The sequence below is a fragment of the Pipistrellus hanaki genome, assembly GCF_964339955.1.
Source record: "Pipistrellus hanaki genome assembly, chromosome: 8".
NCBI classification, from domain to species: Eukaryota; Metazoa; Chordata; class Mammalia; order Chiroptera; family Vespertilionidae; genus Pipistrellus; species Pipistrellus hanaki.
Window position 1 is genome coordinate 59,396,092 of NC_140510.1, and position 17,899 is coordinate 59,413,990.

Here is a 17,899-nt window from a genome sequence, read left to right on the forward strand (position 1 = left end):
AGGAAGGAATCCCTTGCAGACCGACCAGGGGATTTTCTTTTCTTTCTTTTTTTTTAATGTTTTTTTTAATTAAGTTATTATTTTTGTACATATACCAATGCCCCCCCCTCTCGTACATACCCTCCCTCCCCAGAGTTTTGTGTCCATTGGTTGTATTTATATGCATGTATACAAGTCCTTCAGTTGATCTCTTATCTCCCCCAGATCTCCCCAGCCTCCCCGCTGTAATTTGACAGTCTGCTTGTTGCTTTACTGTTTCTATACAGTATCTATCTTTTGGTTCTTTAGTTTATAATGTTCTTTATCATCCATAAATAAGTGAGGTCATGTGGTGTCTCTTTCATTGACTGGCTTGTTTCACTCAGCATGATGTTCTCCAATTCCATCCAGGTTGCTGCAAACGATGATTTTTTTTTAAAATATATTTTATTGATTTTTTACAGAGAGGAGGGGAGAGAGCTAGAGAGCTAGAAACGTGGATGAGAAACATCAACCAGCTGCCTCTTGCACACCCCCTACTGGGGTCGCACCCGCAACCAAGGTACATGCCCTTGACCAGAATCGAACCCAGGACCTTTCAGTCCGCAGACCAACGCTCTACCACTGAGCCAAACCGGCTTCAGCCCGACCAGGGGATTTTCTGACCGGGATTAAGGTGGGCCTCCCACTCTGGCGTTGTGAACCTAGGTCTTCTCGGGCTCATCAAGACAATATGGGCGAATTCCTTTCTCCGTGGCAGCCTTTTCGTCTGAGCATGGAGTGCAGGACCGGGATATCAAAAAACTCTGCCCATGCCAAAACCGGTTTGGCTCAGTGGATAGAGCGTCAGCCTGTGGACTGAAGGTCCCAGGTTCAATTCCGGCCAAGGGGGTGTGCAAGAGGCAGCTGATTGACGATTCTCTCTCATCGATGTTTCTAACTCTCTATCCCTGTCCTTTCCTCTCTGTAAAAAAAAAAAATCAATAAAAATTAAAAAAAAAACAACAACACTCTGCCCTAGTCGACAGATCGGGAGCAGGAAAGGGCCAGTACCACATCCCACGAAATCCGTACACGCGTCGCCAAAAAATGTCCGTCCCAAGGCGCAGGCTCCGCGGAGGGCACTTCAGGAACCGCGCGCCCGCCACCCAATCAACGTCGGCCTCGCACAAAGCGAACCGCCCCTCAGGCCGCAGAAACGGAATCTCCACCCTTTCCTCCGGCGGCCTTGGCCCGCCCACTCCTGCCCGGTCTCCGCCGATTGGCTTATGGGAGGAGCGCAAACTCTGGTTGGTTGAAGTGGAGTCACAGGGGCACACAGTGGTCGCCTTTCTAGAGGGGATTACTGGGCAGGCTGTCTGTCGCCTCAGGCTGGAGCTTAGCTCCTGGCGAGTTGTACGATCTCCGGTTCTTCATTCCCAGCGGCCGTCCTTTGGGCACATCTGCGCCATTCCCCCGCCACACACTCCACCGTCATAAGCCGCCGTCATGGTGAAGCTCGCAAAGGTAAGAGGCCTTCCTCGCACAACCACGGACGCCGTGGCCTATTTTCTGAGGCGTCGTGAGGAAGAACTGCGCGCTGTCCCAGGCGCATTCGAGGGGGCTGTGCTGTGGAAAGTCTCGCGTGATTAGTGCGGAGGTCTCGCGTTTTTTGGGTACTTTTTGGCGAGGTGGAAAGCTTTTGCAGGTGTTGCTGATTCCGCGTGGAAAGACTTCGCGACTGAGGGGGCGTTGCCCCTCGGTAGAGGGATGAGGCCAAACTCCTGGGACTGGTGCGAGCGGGACACCGCCTCCTGACGCACGTGCCTCGGCGGGCGGGCGGTGCCGCCTGGGCCCGGCATCTCCGGAGGGGACCGCTCCGTGAGGTGGGAGCGGCCTATAGGATCCTAAATAGGAGGTGGGCCCCGGAAGGAAGGGCTGCGCGCACCTGGTGGAGACGGCCCTGTGGCCCTGGCGCGGGGTTTTCCTGGGAAAGGAAAATTATAGGACCAATGGTCTTAAATTAGCTTAAGACTTGATTTCTCTTTAATGTTGCCCTAATTTAATTTCAGAAGAGTAGTGGGATAAGGTGACAGAATTTACTGAAGGCTTTTTTCCCCCCCTTAAACTATTGGGGTGACATTGGTCAAACATATAGGTTTCAGGTGTGGGTTTCTATATTATAAGATCTGTGTACTGCACCATGTGATCACTACTCAGTCAAATCTGTCACCATAAATTAGGACCCCCCTCTCCCACCACCATCATAGGGTTTTCTAAGGTAGTTTTCCCCAGGTGAGGTTTTGAGTTATTGGCCATTAAAACGGTCCCATTGTAGGCTAGTGAGTATTAAGAAATTGTGCCTGATATAAGAGTAGATTTTGGAAGTATAAACTTTAAAACAGATGAGCTTAAGCAAACAGGAAGAGGGAGATGATTTCATTGAAATTGTCTTTTTTACATAAAGTTGGATTATGTTATTTGTAATATTTAACAGAATGAAAAGTGGGTTCTGAAAAAGGGAGATGACCATTGTACTGTGAGGAATGTAAGCAAAATGGTAGTGGCCTGAAATGTGGGAGGTGTAATGTGCTAATAATGTCTGTTTTAGGCTGATAAAAATCAAGGTGACTCCAAGAAAATGACTTGTCCTCCAGAGGAGGTAGAAGAAGATAGTGAAGATGAGGAAATGCCAGATGAAGAAGATGAAAGCAATGAAGAGGTAATTATGTACAATTTAATGCAGAGTTTTATATAGTCTGAAAATACTGGCAAAGGGAAGATTGTATTCATATATGCCCTGTTGTAATGGTTGAGTGTCAAAAATACCATAAGGGGCTGAAACCGATTTGGCTCAGTGGATAGAGCGTCGGCCTGCGGACTGAAGGGTCCCAGGTTCAATTCCAGTCAAGGGCATGTACCTTGGTTGCGGGCACATTCCCCAGTGGGGGGTGTGCAGGAGGTGGCTGATTGATGATTCTCTCTCATCGATGTTTCTGACTCTCTCTTTTCCTCTCTGTTCAAAATCAATAATATATATATATATATATATATATATATATATATATATATATATATATATATATATATATATATATATTAAAAATACCATAAGGGTAAGTATTTGGATGAGTTTGAGAGAAAATATCTGGAGCCTCTTCCTCATGTGCCCTCTACGGGGCTTAGTTTGATGATGTTTGATGATGTATTAAATCATTTCCAATTTCAGCATACTAGCCCCACATGCTAGGGGAGGAAACAGCCTGGACATTTAGCTGTCTTTTGTGTGGCAGTGCTGAGTATTATATTCAGGTCTGAGATTAGCCTTACCAGATTCCTTTCCTAGCTGCCAAGCAGGGCTCTTTTTTTGTTTGTTTTTTGAATGAGTTTTGTAATACTAGTCACATTTTATAATGTTGTGGAGTGAGGAATGCCACCTCCCTTTGTGCTGATAATGATACTCAGGTACTCCTGGCTACTGTTGCTTACTGTAAAGTAGGGAGCAGTTATAGGGTAGAGTCTCGGACTGACCTGCTGGCAAAGCCGCCCAGAAGTCCCAGCTTAGAGGGCACAGCCTGCTCCCTAGATCTTTCCTGGGTAGCTAATGGGCTATGGGAGGAGCAGCAAGTGCTGCCAAAACAAGTGAAACTTATAAGAATATTGTAAATTACCTTGTTTAACTCTGATTATAAAGTAAAGCATCAACTTGCAGTCTGGATCTATTCTGTCGTCTCAGTCACGCTCAGAAGATCCACCTAGACCCAGCTTATTCTCTTTGTCTTTTCTTCATCCTTCGCTGGCCTTCTCTCAGGCTCACCAAACCCTTGGCTGTGCTGGTGTGGCCCAAGTGGCACTCAATGCGGACCTGAGTGTGAGGGAACTGCAATTGTCAGGTGAAAGGAGGCCCCAAGGCGGGCGTACGCAGTAAGTAGGGTAGGGGTGTAGTAGTACTAGCTAGGTGTAAAACATTGGAAATTCAGAATCACAGAGAAAGAATGTATGCATATCCATGCTTAAGACTATACTCCAAGCAAGGGGCTGTTCTGTGAGGTATGGATTTTGGATTTTGTGAGTAAAACCTGCTCATGGTTTTCTGAGGAAGAAAAAGTAAATATAGAGGTATGGGAGAAGGTAGGAAAACAATTTCTCGATCATTATATAGCTGAATGTCCAGAGGAAATGCCTGCCTGTACTTTCAGTCTGTGTCCCTAGATTCGGGACTGACTAGAGCCCACTCCAAAAAGGGAGTGGAGGAATGTGGCAGGGGAATCAAGACAGATGGGGGAAGGTTGCCAAAGGCTTCGAACTCCACCATCAGGGGCGCTGCCCTCTCCAGTCCCTGGGGCTATGAGCAAGAAAGCAAGGGAACAGCTCCAGTGGATTTGGGATGATGGGGGTGAAGTTATGCTAAAGTATTGCCTCAGGGCATAGCCAATAGTCCTACCTTATGTCAGGATTTTGTGGCTCCAACCATACATCCTATAAGGAAAAAATGTCTGGAGGCTTATTCATTATATGGATGACATTCTCTTAGCTCATAAAAATGAAACACATATAAATAATATCTATATAGATTTTCAGGATTCCCTGAATTGTGCTGGATTTTGCATAGCACCTGAAAAAGTTCAGAGGACATTTCTTTTTTCTTATCTTGGCAGCATTATTGAGGGAAAACCAATAAAAACTCAGAAAATTCAAATTCGGACTTGCACTTTACTTACATTAAATGACTTCCAAAAATTATTAGGAGATATTATTTGGGTTTGACCTGCTTTAAAATTAACCACTGCTGACTTAAGCCCTTTATTTCATATATTAAGGGGAGATTCATCTCTGTCATCCCCACGCTGCTTGACAGAGGAAGCAAGACAACCTTACATAAAGTTCAGCACAACTTGCTAGATTGGTTACTCCCTTCCCTTACTGGGGTCATTCTATTGATCGCCTCCTTGCTGTAATGCAAGAGGCTACCTCATTTTCTCTTGCCCAGTCCTCCCATGCTTTTGCATCATCAAAATGATGCTGCCTTACGCAAACAATTCGGTATTTCTAGGGAGCAAGCCTGTCAAATTGTTAAGTAGTGCTCTCAGTGAGTAATTCATTGCCCTGTACAATTGTTTGGGAGTTAATCCTAGGGGTCTTAAACCTAATCAAATTTGGCAAGTGAATGTCACCCACATAAAGGAATTTGGTAAGCATAGATGGGTACATGTTAATGTAGATGCCTGTTCCCACTTTATCTTTGCGACTCCCTAAATGGGGGAGTATACCAAGCATGTAATTAATCATTGCCTAGCTGCCTTTATGGTACTAGGTCCTCCCTTAGAGCTAAAGACAAACAATGGACCCGCATCATCTAGTTCTGCTTTTCAACATTTTTGTTAACAATATCAAATTTGTCAAAAAACTGGTATCCCTTACAACCCTCAAGGTGGAGCAATAGTGGAAAGAGCAAATTGTACTCTTAAAATGCAATTACTAACACAGAAATGGGGAGACCGATGTTATGTGTCACCTCAAAACAAACTCAGTCATGTTCTTTATACTTTAAGTTTTTTGAATTTCAATGCAGAGGGTCATACAGCAGTTGAAAGGCATTGGGCCTCCTATACAATAGCCTCCGAGAGGTTAGCCCGGAAGGATGCACAAACTGGATAATGGTTTGGACCAGATCCAGTAATGATGTTGGGAAGAGGTTGTGTTTGTATCTTTCCAGTAGGAGCAGCACAGCCAATTTGGGTGCCAGAGCGTTACGTATGTCACCACAGTGGACCCAGAGAAGCTCCTTGTCCCATTGTTCAAAAGATAGAGTTGCCCCGATGATAGCAAAGCAGAAAAGGAAGATGACAAAGGCTATATAAAAGGCTAAGGTGCCAAAATGGGGTCAGCTGAAGAAGTTAAAACTAAGGCCCAGCAGATGGCAGAAAAGCAAGAAGTGGAAGCTACTCCCTCATTCATGTTTCTGGCCATGCTAGCATTGGTTAGCTGCCAGTTTTCTGCAAACTTGCATAGCCGAGTCCGAGGACTCTTGAATAAATCAGCAAAAGAAACTTTAATTTAGTAGAAAAATGTTACTATAATTTGATTTCTCCATTATTGTAGTGTTACATTAGCATTGTTTTATTAATAACCATGTCTGGGTTTTACATTGGCATTGTTTTGTTACTATTTTAATAGTCAGAACTTTGTTCTTAATGTTTAAATTTTACATCCATTATTAGTAGCTTAAAATTAAAAAAAGGGTGAGATGTAGGGAGTGGTTATAGGGTTAAGCTTCGGACTGACCTGCTGGCAAAGCTGCAAAGATGTCCCAGCTTAGAGGGCAACAGCCCTCTTAGCATAATTAAGCTTGATCTTGTGACTGCTATCTAGATCTTTCCTGGGTAGCTAATTTGGCAAGTGCTGCCAAAACAAGTAAAACTTATAAGAATATTGTAAATTACCTTGTTTAACTCTGACTATAAAATAAAGCATCACCTTGCAGTCTGACTCTGTTCTGTTGTCTCAGTAATGCACAGAAGATCCACCTAGACCCAGCTTATTCTCTTTGTCTTTTCATCCTTTGATGGCCCTCCCTCAGGCTTGCTGAACCCTTGGCTATGCTGGCTAAACACAGTAAAGACAACTACAAGTTTTTGTTTGTTTGTTTTTTTAATATATTTTATTGATTTTCTTACAGAGAGGAAGGGAGAGGGGTAGAGAGTTAGAAACACTGATGAGAAACATCAATCAGTTGCCTCCTGCCCACTCCCTACTGGGTATGTGCCCGCAACCAAGGTACATGCCCTTGACTGGAATCGAACCTGGGACCCTTGAGTTTGAAGGCTGTTGCTCAATCCACTGAGCCAAACCGGTCAGGGCAACTACAAGTTTTATTTTAACACATAACTTGATGAAATGATGGTCAACAAAAAGCTTTGAGTGTGACTTGAATGTAGATAATGTTTTTATCAAGCTAACTGCTCACTCTTTGTATTAATTTTGTAAGGACTGTCTAGCCTATTTGATAACTCATTTTATCTCTGGTCCTAATACTGAGTTTTCAGTGAACTTCAAACCACCTCCCCAAATGATTTAATAACACTTAACAGTTTGAGCTTAATCCTTAAAACAACATATAACATTGGTTCTCATTGTTAGAAGAGAAAAAAAGTTGAGGCTGTAAAAATCTTTCTTTGGGCCACACAGTAGCAGATGAAATCCACACAGTCTATTTTCAGATTGCATTTGGATACTTTTTGGTGAGGTGAAGAGCTTCGCCAAAGCTGAAAGCAATTACTAGAGGATGAGATACAGAAATTTAAAAGTCTGGGTCCAGAGGAATTTGAAGTGTTAACGGGTTCATTATGATTGGATATTTTACCTGAAAATGAGGACTGTGATTTCATAGGTACAGAGAAGGACATGTAACATGATGCTGTAGTTCAGCATGTTAGTATATATCTAACCCATGTGGTCTTGAACCAGAGGTAGTGCCAGAATTTAGCACTCACTTATGTGGGAACCAGTGGTCACTCTTGAGTTTAAAAATAAACTCATGTTTATTTAATTTCCAGGTTATCACTCCTCAGAAAAAAGTCAAGAAGGCTACAACTCTAGGAACAAAGCTGATGGTTTTTCCAACAAAAAAGATTGCAGTTGCCACACCAGGCAAGAAAGCAGTTGTCACCCCTGGCGAAAAGGCAGTGGCTGTGCCAACCCCTGGCAAAAAGGCAGCAGTTACACCAGCCAAAGCATTAGCCACACCTGGTAAGATGGGAGCGGCCACCCCAGTCAAAGGAGCAGAGAACATCAAGAAGGAAGATAGTGATGATGACAACAATGAAGAGGAGGAGGAGGAGGAGGGATTTCAGCCAGCAGTGATGACAGCTAATGCTGCTGCCCCTTTCTTGGATGATGAGGATGATGACGAAAAGGATGGTAAGGTGTTCTATGGGTAGTCCTTGGGCTCTTGTTTGCAAGGTACATTAGGGGTGAGGTTGTGGGATGGCTGGGCAACATGCAAACATACTCTTTCCATGTCACCATGGGGGTAGATAAAAATCCTCCCAGGGATTCTCTGTGCTGGTTGTGTACTAGGGTAGTAGCTGTGAATGATTGCCTGTCCCTGATAAAATGTTTAGCACAGCACATTCTATGAATAGTCTTCATAATATAGGGTTTCACTTCCAAGTAATCTGTTAATTTTTGATGTAACTACTAAGCACAGTACTGTGTTATATTTTTTTCCTTTATATTTATCTGGAACTAATGTTGATTTGAGATAATTCTCTTGAGTTTTTGATTACGTAGCTTCTCTTTCAGTCTCTGAAGAAGAACCTATGGAGATTGCACCAGCCGAAGGCAAGATAGCTCCCATAAAAGCTGTTTCCGTGAAGGCTAAGAGCACAGCTGAGAATGAAAATGCAGAAGAGGAGGAAGGTAATTGAGCTAGATTCTAAATGGTTTGGTGTGAGATTTATTTAAAGAAGGTACTGAATATGTGTGGCTACTTATGGATAACACAGAGTGTTTGAAATCTTGTCCAGAACCTGTCAAAGAAGCACCTGGAAAAGGAAAGAAGAAAATGGCCAAACAGAAAGCTGCTCCTGAAGCCAAGAAACAGAAAGTGGAAGGTAACTTGTCAGAATGGAGAGAGGGAGGGATTTGTACCTAATAGCACAAGTGATGAACAACAAAGGGACTTAATACTGAAACCTGATGTTACATTGCAGTATGCTGATGTGCTGTGTATAGAAATTTATGCTGGAAATCAAATTCATCCCATACTTTATAAATCAGATTAATTTGAGTTAATTTTTTGTGCAGCCACAGAACCAACTACGGGTTTCAGTCTCTTTGTTGGAAACCTGAACTTTAGCAAGTCTGCTCCTGAATTAAAAACGGGTATCAGTGAAGTTTTTGCTAAAAACGATCTTGCTGTTGTGGATGTCAGAATTGGTGTGTCCAGGTAGGTAAGGGGAGTTAAGCCAGCCGTATTGCTGGGTCTGCTAATGCTTTTTCCCTCCCTTTTTAGAACATTAGTACTTTCCCCTTCAGCATGAGTGTGTCTTCAAAGTTCAGACATTAATGAACTATTACTTATTTTATTAAATTGTACAACCTTCCCCAATTGAAGTTTCCATAATCTCCCTTAACTTTTGATAAAGCACAAAATAATTTTTAATAAGCTATGAGCTTTTATTCTTAAAAATATGTAAAACTATTAGATCCAAATAACCAGACAGGATTCTCCTTCCTTGATGCTTTAACAAGTTCTTTTGTTAGCTGTTATGAGCAGTGTAGTTAATAAAGATAAACTCAGCGGTGGACCTGCATCAGGTCTTGCTTGATATTTAAACCTCACTCTGTATCCTGAGCTTTCAGTGTCTTAGTTTTGTTAATAGAGTATGCTGCTTTTTAACTTAAATCATTGCTTGCCCCATTGCATTAGTGTTGCTGCTTGTCTAGTATACATGTAAATGGGGCTCTTGCTTTTGCTTTTTTTAAACCTGTACTTTTTATCCTTTGCCTTATCACCTTAAAGGAAGTTTGGCTATGTGGATTTTGAATCTGCTGAGGATCTGGAAAAAGCCTTAGAACTCACTGGTTTAAAAGTCTTTGGCAATGAAATTAAACTAGAGAAACCAAAAGGAAAAGACAGTAAAAAAGGTATGTACTGCTTTAGATAATTGTGATACTGATAGGTAATTCCTTAATTGTTATATTTCTAGTCTAATTGGCAGGTTAAATAATTACTCTTCCCTCCCCAGTCTCCCAGTGTTGTGAAGATTAAATAAATTAGAATGTTAAATGCTTACAGTAGTGCCTGGCAGTGTTTGCTGGTGCTAGAAATTCCTGAGTCAGCAAGCAATAACGAACTTACAAAAAATAACTGTTTAGCTCTGGCGGGTGTGACTGAGTTGGTAAACATCAGCTCGTTCACTGAAAGGTTGCCTGTTCAAATTCCCAGTCAGGACACATGCCCAGGTTGCGGAGCTTGATCCCCAAGTAGGGGGTATGCAAGAGCCAGCCAATTGATGCCTCTTTTCCTAAATTTTAAAAATCTTCAAAAGAAATATAGCCTAGCTGAGTGGTCGGCAAACTGTTGCTCGCCAGCCACATGGCAGCTCTTTGGCCCCTTGAGTGTAGTTCTTCCACAAAATACCACGGGTGGGTAAGTACGTACAGTGCTATTGAAACTTCTTGGCCCATGCACATAAGTTGGTTTTTGGCTTGGGCGAGTCTATTTTGAAGAAGTGGCGTTAGAAGAAGTGGGTGTCCATAGGTTGGGCAATGGGAGACGTGGTGCAGGCAGGCTCAGCAGGAGTTGAGTGAACCTGTCAGCAGTCTCATTGTGCAGTGGTTTAGTGCTAGTCTGCAAATCACGCACTAGTGACAAAAGTACCTACTCAAAGCATAAAGTTACCTATATTTTTCTTTTCTTTTTAATTATTGATGTAGAGGAAGGGAGAAGGAGAGATAGAAACATCAATGATGAGAGAGAATCATTGATCAGCTGTCTCCTGAACGCCCCCCGCTGGGAATTGAGCCCGAAACCCAGGTATGTGCCCTTGGCTGGAATCAAACCTGGGACTCTTCAGTCCGCAGGCTGATGTTCTATCCACCGAGCCAAGCCAGCTAGGGCAAGTTACCTGTATTTTTCCAACCATCGGCAAATCCTCCAGATATTTTGTCATCAATTTAAGAATTGTGATTATTTTGTGTTGGTGGCTTTATTATTATAAAATAAAACTTTTTTTTAGGTGCCCTGTTTGACATGACTACAAAGAAGAAGCAAAGAAAAACGGAAGACGAAAACCGTGTATTTAAAGTTGAATGGACCGAGACTTTTGCGTTTATTCAAAACTTAAATGGCCTTCCGACCTGTCTTATTTGTCAGGAAAAATTGGCACATAACAAGAAATCAAATTTGGAGAGACACTTTATAACTAAACACGAGTCATTTAGTACTAAATATCCTGTTGGTGATGCAAGGAAGAAAGCAGTTGAGGAACTTCAGAAGAGTCAAGAAAACTCAAGTTCTGTATTTAATTACTGGATGCAATCTTCCAACAATGTTGATATTGCAAGTTTTGTGGTTAGTCAAGAGATTGCTAAGAGAGGAAAACCATATACAGACGGCGAATACATAAAAAGTTGTTTTATAAATGCATCTGAAGAGCTATTTCGGGATTTTAAGAATAAAGCAGATATTCTAAAAAAAATTAAAGAGTTACCATTGTCTGCTAAAACAGTGAGAGATGGAAGAGTCAAAATGTCTTCGAATTTAACTGACCAGCGAGTCGAAGATCTTAAATTGGTTTCAGCTTTATCAATAGCAGTTGGTGAGTCTTGTGACATAAATGATACAGTGCAAGTTTCACTTTTTGTACGATTTATTTCATCTACAGGTCCTAAAGAAGAACTTTTAGGATTATTGCCACTCAAAGGTCAAACATGTGGAGAGGATATAGCAAATGCTGTAATTGAGTGCATTGAAAAACATCATATTCCATTTGATAAAATTGTCTCAATTTCAACAGATGGGTCTAAAAGTATGACCAGTGTAAGAAATGGGTTTGTTGCCATTTTGAAAGAAAAAATTAATCACGAGATACTTACTTACCATTGCATCATTCATCAAGAAGCACTTTGTGCGCAGACATTTCCAGAAGAAATTTGCAAAGTTATGGAATTGGTGATTAACATTATCAACTCCATTATAGCTAAAGGTTTTAATCATCGCCAATTTAAAGAATTTTTAGTTGAAATTGAGAGTGAGTATGCAGATCTGCTGCTGCATAACAAGGTACGTTGGTTATCAAGAGGAAACGTTTTGAAACGTTTTGCTTCCTTATTAACAGAAATTAAAGCATTTCTCCTTGAGAAGGGTGTTCACTATCCAGAACTATGGAACGATCAGTGGATCCAAAAATTTTATTTCATGGTAGATGTTACATCTCATCTAAATGAGCTTAATCGTAAACTACAGGGGAAAGGAAACACAATTTTTTCAATGTTAGAAGAAGTTATTTCATTTGAAAACAAATTATCTCTTTTGGCTCAAGATTTTGAAAGAGAAACTTTGTTTCACTTTCCAAGCCTGTTGAAACATTGCCAAGAAAATAATTCTTACATTGACATTTGGTATTTCCAGACAACACTTTTAAATATGAGGGAAGCTTTTCTCAACAGGTTTCAGGATATCAGAAACAGCAAAGCGACGTTAGCCTTTGTTAAAAAACCTCTGAAAGCTACTGTAACAGAATTAAATTTTTCTCCCTTTAATATTGACATTGGCAACTTTGAAATGCAATTGCTGGATATAAAAAACAAAGAATTGTGGAGCTCAAAATTTGAACGTCTTTGTGCTGATATAGAAATATTGGAGAAAAACAAATGTGAACTTAGTTCACAGCACAAGTGGTCTGCTTTGAAAGACCTGGAGAAGGAAGATATGTTGATTTTTAACACCTGGAATAGTATTCCTGACTCATATAATCAACTGAAAAAACTAGCATTTGCTGTTCTTTCCTTATTCGGGTCTACATATTTGTGTGAACAATCATATCTGGAATCGTGCCTAAAATTAAAAAATACAACATACAAATCTGACTTACTCAAACTTTCCAAGGAAATGCAAGGCCATTGTTCACATTAGCGTTAGTCATTGTCATGATTTAATTTTATGGACATCGTAAGGAATTTATTTTTATTAAATAATGTTATTAAGTATGATATCAAGTTTTATTCAACATACCTATAGTTTAAGACTTAAAGCTGTAAGTAAAGTTTATTAAGTTAATTTTAGGGAACGTTGTGGAGTGAAAGAAGATGTAATGTCCAGGATTGAGAAAGATACGTTGAGATGGTTTGGACATACAGAGAGGAGGAACGAAAGGAGATAGACGAAACAAGTATACAAGATGGATGTGGATGGGAGAGATTGAGGACATTTTTAGCAAAGGCCAGCTTAGGAGTACCCTAATTAAGTTAATAACAATGTACCTACCTATATAGTTTTAAGTTTAAATAATTAGGCTCCCAAAAGAAATTTCAAATAATTTTATGTTGATATTTGGCTCTGTTGACTAATGAGTTTGCCAACCACTGGCCTAGCCATTGTGGCTCAGTCATTGAGCAGTGACCTATGAATCAGGTGGTCAGGGTTCCATTTCTGGTCGGGGCATATATATGCCCAGGTTGCAGACTTGAACCCCAATGTGGGGCGTGGGGGAGGCAGCTGATCAATGATTCTCATCATTGATGTTTCTAATCTACCTCTCTAAAAACAATAAAAATGTATTTTAAAAATATGTAATTTTTTAGATGTACAGAAATACCCTAATATAGGGAGATCTTTCCTCACTGGAATTATATCAAATCTCTGACTATTCTTTTTGTATCCTTCATGTACTGTCATCTTTCATGTGTGTTCACGACTTCTTTAAGATGTTTAAATTAATTTTGAGGCTGCAGCGTGAGGAGCTGCTGTCATGTCTGCCCACCTGCAATGAATGATCGTGTGGAACTGCTCCAGCTTTCTGATCAAGAGGAACAAGCAGACGTACAGCACCGAACCCAGTAACCTGAAGGCCCACAACTCCTTTCGCTACAACGGGCTGATTCACCGCAGGACGGTGGGCATGGAGCTGGTGCCCGATGACAAAGGGGTAGTGCTCATCATAAAGCAAAGATCCAGCCAGTGAGAGCCAGCCACTTCCTACGTGAGCACCCACCCTAAGCAACATCCGGTACATGATCCTCTAGATTCTAGAGTCTAGAACAAGTACCACCCAGATCTACGCATGGCCAGCTCCCTCCTGTGCAGCCAGAAGCCCGTGATAGTGAAGAGGAAGCAGGCTCACCCTACCAAGAGCTCTTGAGCACCCTGCCCCTAAACAATAAAGGTATCAGCCAGCTCTCCTAAATATATATATATATGTGTGTGTGTGTGTGTGTGTGTGTGTGTGTGTGTGTGTGTGTATATATATTTTTTTTTTTTTTTTTTTTTGTAAGAGGAAGATGGAGAGAGAGATCCATCAATCGGCCACTGGGGATGAAATCCACAACCCAGGCTTGTGCCTTCACCCAGCCAACAGCTACATTGGCCAGGGCTGCTCATTACTTTAAATTAAAAACCGCCCACTGGTGTTGCTCAATGGCTGAGCATTGACCTATAAGCCTGGAAGTCACAGTTCGATACCCTGTACAGGAGGCAGCTAATCCATGATTCTTTCACTATTGATGTTTTCATCTCTCTCCCTCTGCCTTCCTCTCTGAAATAAATAAAAAATTAAAAAAAAATATGTATATATTTTGATCAGTGATGAGAGAGAATGATGAATTTGCTACTTTTGCAAGCCCCCCACTGGGGATCAAGCCTGCAACCCAGCATGTGTCCTTGTCTGGAATCAAATCCAGGACCCTTCAGTCCATAGGTGCTATCTGCAAAGCCAAACCAGCTAGGGTAAAAATACATTTTTGAAATTGCTAAGTATCACTGTGTTTCCCTGAAAATAAGACATCCTCCGAAAATAAGACCTAGCGCATGGAAAGATAAGACATCCCCTGAAAATAAGACCTAGCGCAACTTTGGGAGAAAAAATTAATATAAGACACTGTCCTATTTTCGGGGAAACAGGGTAGGTTGAGTTCTAAGTATCCAGCACATAATTTGATGTCAATTATGACAGGAGCTTATGCCTTACTCTTTTAAAAATATATTTTATTGACTTTTTACAGAGGAAGGGAGAGGGAGAGAGAGTTAGAAACATTGATGAGAGAGAAACATAAATCAACTGCCTCTTGCACACCCCATACTGGGGATGTGCCTGCAACCAAGGTACATGCCCTTGACTGGAATCAAACCTGGGATCTTTCATTCCGAAGGCTGATGCTCTATCTACTGAGCCAAACCGGTTTTGGCAGGAGCTTTTGTTTTGCTACTGCTGTATTGCCATACTGTTAGTGTCTTTCTTGTATATTTATAGGACCCCGAATTATTTCCTAAATCAGCGGTTCTCAACCCCTTTTGAAGGTCAAACGACCCTTTCACGGGTTCCCTAAGACCATTAGAAAACATACTTCTGATGGTCTTAGGAACCCAGACACCACCACTTTATCCGTCTCCAGGTGGGTCCACCCACGTGCAGATACGCCACATACAAGTACCTGGCGTGATGACATCATTAAGCCAACCCCATCATATACACCCAATACAAATGCAGGTATATGTGATAGGGTTGGTTGCCATAATGTACTTACGCTGACCAGTCACACATGTAGAGAGCAGCTACAGTACTGTAAAAAGCAACTAGTACTCTGTTAAAAACAGCTACTGTGTTGAAAGCAGCAGTATTGGAGGTAAAACGACATTTCATGAATTATAATTACTGGGTAAATGTAAAATCATGTACTGTAAAATCAACTGCAAAAAAAGAATATCTGTACCATGGGAAATTAATCTGGATGCTGATTGGTCTTTTTATATTCAACTATGGTTGATGTGAATACTGCCCCCTCGTGATAGTAACAGGTATGTAATAAAAACAACACAGAATGGTAAATCATAGGAAACTTGAATGAACTGTATTGACTTCACTATGCCATCTATCATCTTTTGTATTATTAAAGCTATTGTATATTTTTTCATTAGCAAACCATCCCATGAATGATGGATCATGTAGAGAAGAACATTAAGAAAAAATAGGATTTTTTTTACAGTATGGTTTTACCTCAGTAATTACAGCAGAAATTGAAAAACCGCAATGTGTTGTGAAGTTCTATCAGCCGAACCTATGAAGCCGAACAAACTAAGACGCCATTTTTTATAGAAAACATCCAAGCTTTGCTGGCAAGGATATCAACTATTTCAGAAGCAAAGCTGATGGACTCAAGAAAGCTAGACTTGACACTGGTGACAAGTATCACAAATAAAACTTAGCAGCCATTGAAGGTTCATATTTGGTGGCACTCAGAATCACCAGAGCTATGAAACCTCACCATTGCTGAGGATTTACTATTGCCAGCAGCCAAAGACATTGTTTGAGATATGATCAGAGAAGAATTTGTTATGAAAGTGAGTGCAATTTCCTTATCTAAAGACACTGTCCATAGAAGAATAGATGATATATCTGCTGATATTCTTGGTCAGGTAATCCAGGAAATTAAATCTGCTCCACTTCCAATATTTAGTATCCAGCATTTTGAATCTACAGACATTGCAAACTGTTCACAGTTACTGGTTTACGTGAACATTGTTTGCAAGATATATTAATGATGGCGACTTTAAAGATAAATTTCTTTTTAGCAAACCTCTTGAAATGACAAATACTGCACATGATGTATTTGACACGGTTTATTTCTGAAAGAGCATAAGATCTCTTAAAAAAAGGTTTGTGGTGTTTGCACAGATGGTGCTCCAGCTATGCTAGGATATCGATCTGGATTTCAATGTTTGGTACTGAATGAGTCACCAAAAGTCATCGGAACTCACTGTATGATTCATGGGCAAATATTAGCAGCGAAGACGCTGCCTTAAGAGTTACAAGAAATAATGAAAAGCATAATTTCTGTCAATTTTGTAAAGGCGAGCACTTTAAACAGTCGACTATTTTTTGTAGCTGTGCAATAAGTTGGATGAGCTGAACAGTGTTCTGCTATTTCACACTGAAGTGAGATGGTTGTCAAGAGGAAGTTTCAAAACGTGTTTTTGAGCTTCATGATGAACTCAAAACGTTTTTTTATCAGAAAGCAAAACTGCAGTTCGAAGCACTTTTCAGCAACAAAAGTGAACCGCAGAAAATAGCTTGCTTGGTTGCCGTCTTGAGTGAGTTAAATTTCTCACTGCAAGGACCAAATGCAACATACCTCGATTTGTCTGTAAAGATCTGATCATTACAAATGAAACTTCAGCTTTGGCAAGAAAAGTTGGATGAAAATAAAATTTACATGTTGCCTACCTTATCTGCTTTCTTTGAGGAAAATAACATTGAACCAGACAAAAGGAGTACAATGATAATTTCTGTGAAAGAACACTTGCACATGCTTGTAGACGAAATGTCATTGTACTTTGCAAATCTACCTGACACCCCATTTGCACTTTCCAGAAGCCCATTCACAATCAAAGTTGAAGATGTTCCTGAGACAACACAAGAGTTCATTGAACTTATATATTTTTAATATATTTTATTGGATTTTTACAGAAAGGAAGGGAGAGAGATAGAAAGTTAGAAACATCGATGAGAGAGAGACATCGATCAGCTGCCTCCTGCATACCCCCCACTGGGGATGTGCCCGCAACCAAGGTACATGCCCTTGATCAGAATCAAACCCAGGACCCTTCAGTCTGCAGGCCGATGCTCTGTCCACTGAGCCAAACTGGTTTTGGCTCATTGAACTTATTAACAGTGATGCAGGGAGAACTGATTTCTCTACAATGCCAGTTATAAAATTCTAGATCAAGTGTTCGCAGTCATATCTGTCTCTGTCTGAGACTGGATTGCGCCGCCTTTTTCCATTTCCAACAACATATCTTTGAAACAGGGTTTTCCAGCTTGTTATCAAGTCTAAATATAGAAGTAGACTGGTTGTGGAAGATGATCTTCTTTGTGCTCTTGCAAAGACTGCCCCAAGAATTTCTGATCTGGTGAGAAAGAAGCAATCTCAACCTTCCCACTAATGTTGGCTTTTTACGTATGTATACTGTCGCAAAATGTAGCAATGTAGTTTACTGTTGTTATATTAAGACTGTTACTCATACGGACCATGCTTCAAGACAATTTCATTTATTTGTAACTAGAAATATTTCACAATATTTATAAATATAATTACATACTGTTTTTGTGATTAATCACTATGCTTTAATTATGTTCAATTTGTCACAATGAAAATAACATTCTGCATATCAGATACTTACATTATGATTATAGTAGCAAAATTACAGTTATGAAGTATC

At 40.7% G+C, this 17,899-nt stretch overlaps 1 protein-coding gene, 1 long non-coding RNA gene and 1 pseudogene across 5 annotated transcripts; 2 read left to right on the forward strand and 1 right to left on the reverse strand.

Annotated features, from left to right (window-relative positions):
• Positions 1-1,260: 1,260 nt before the first annotated feature.
• LOC311626416 (protein FAM200C-like) lies at positions 1,261-13,868 on the forward strand (the record flags this gene model as incomplete). 3 transcript variants are annotated; one of them, XM_084891770.1, is made up of 9 exons in its annotated part: positions 1,261-1,485; positions 2,570-2,680; positions 7,515-7,878; positions 8,263-8,379; positions 8,487-8,573; positions 8,767-8,908; positions 9,485-9,609; positions 10,704-11,285; positions 13,393-13,868. In XM_084891770.1, the coding sequence occupies exons 1-9, from the start codon at positions 1,468-1,470 to the stop codon at positions 13,398-13,400; spliced, it is 1,554 nt and encodes a 517-aa protein (XP_084747896.1). In that variant the 5' UTR covers positions 1,261-1,467. The 3 variants fall into 3 exon arrangements, with proteins under 3 accessions (XP_084747896.1, XP_084747894.1, XP_084747895.1); XM_084891769.1 differs by having other exon boundaries at positions 1,319-1,485; positions 8,251-8,379; XM_084891768.1 differs by lacking the exon at positions 13,393-13,868 and having other exon boundaries at positions 1,312-1,485; positions 8,251-8,379; positions 10,704-12,601.
• LOC311626469 (large ribosomal subunit protein eL28-like) lies at positions 13,437-17,794 on the forward strand (annotated as a pseudogene). Its single transcript, XR_014797065.1, has 2 exons — positions 13,437-13,850; positions 15,599-17,794. The product of XR_014797065.1 is annotated as a large ribosomal subunit protein eL28-like (transcript).
• Positions 14,245-15,603, reverse strand: LOC311626472. Its single transcript, XR_014795688.1, has 2 exons — positions 14,525-15,603; positions 14,245-14,484 (listed from the first exon to the last, which is right to left on the reverse strand). It is a non-coding gene; the product is annotated as an uncharacterized lncRNA (long non-coding RNA).
• Positions 17,795-17,899: the final 105 nt, after the last annotated feature.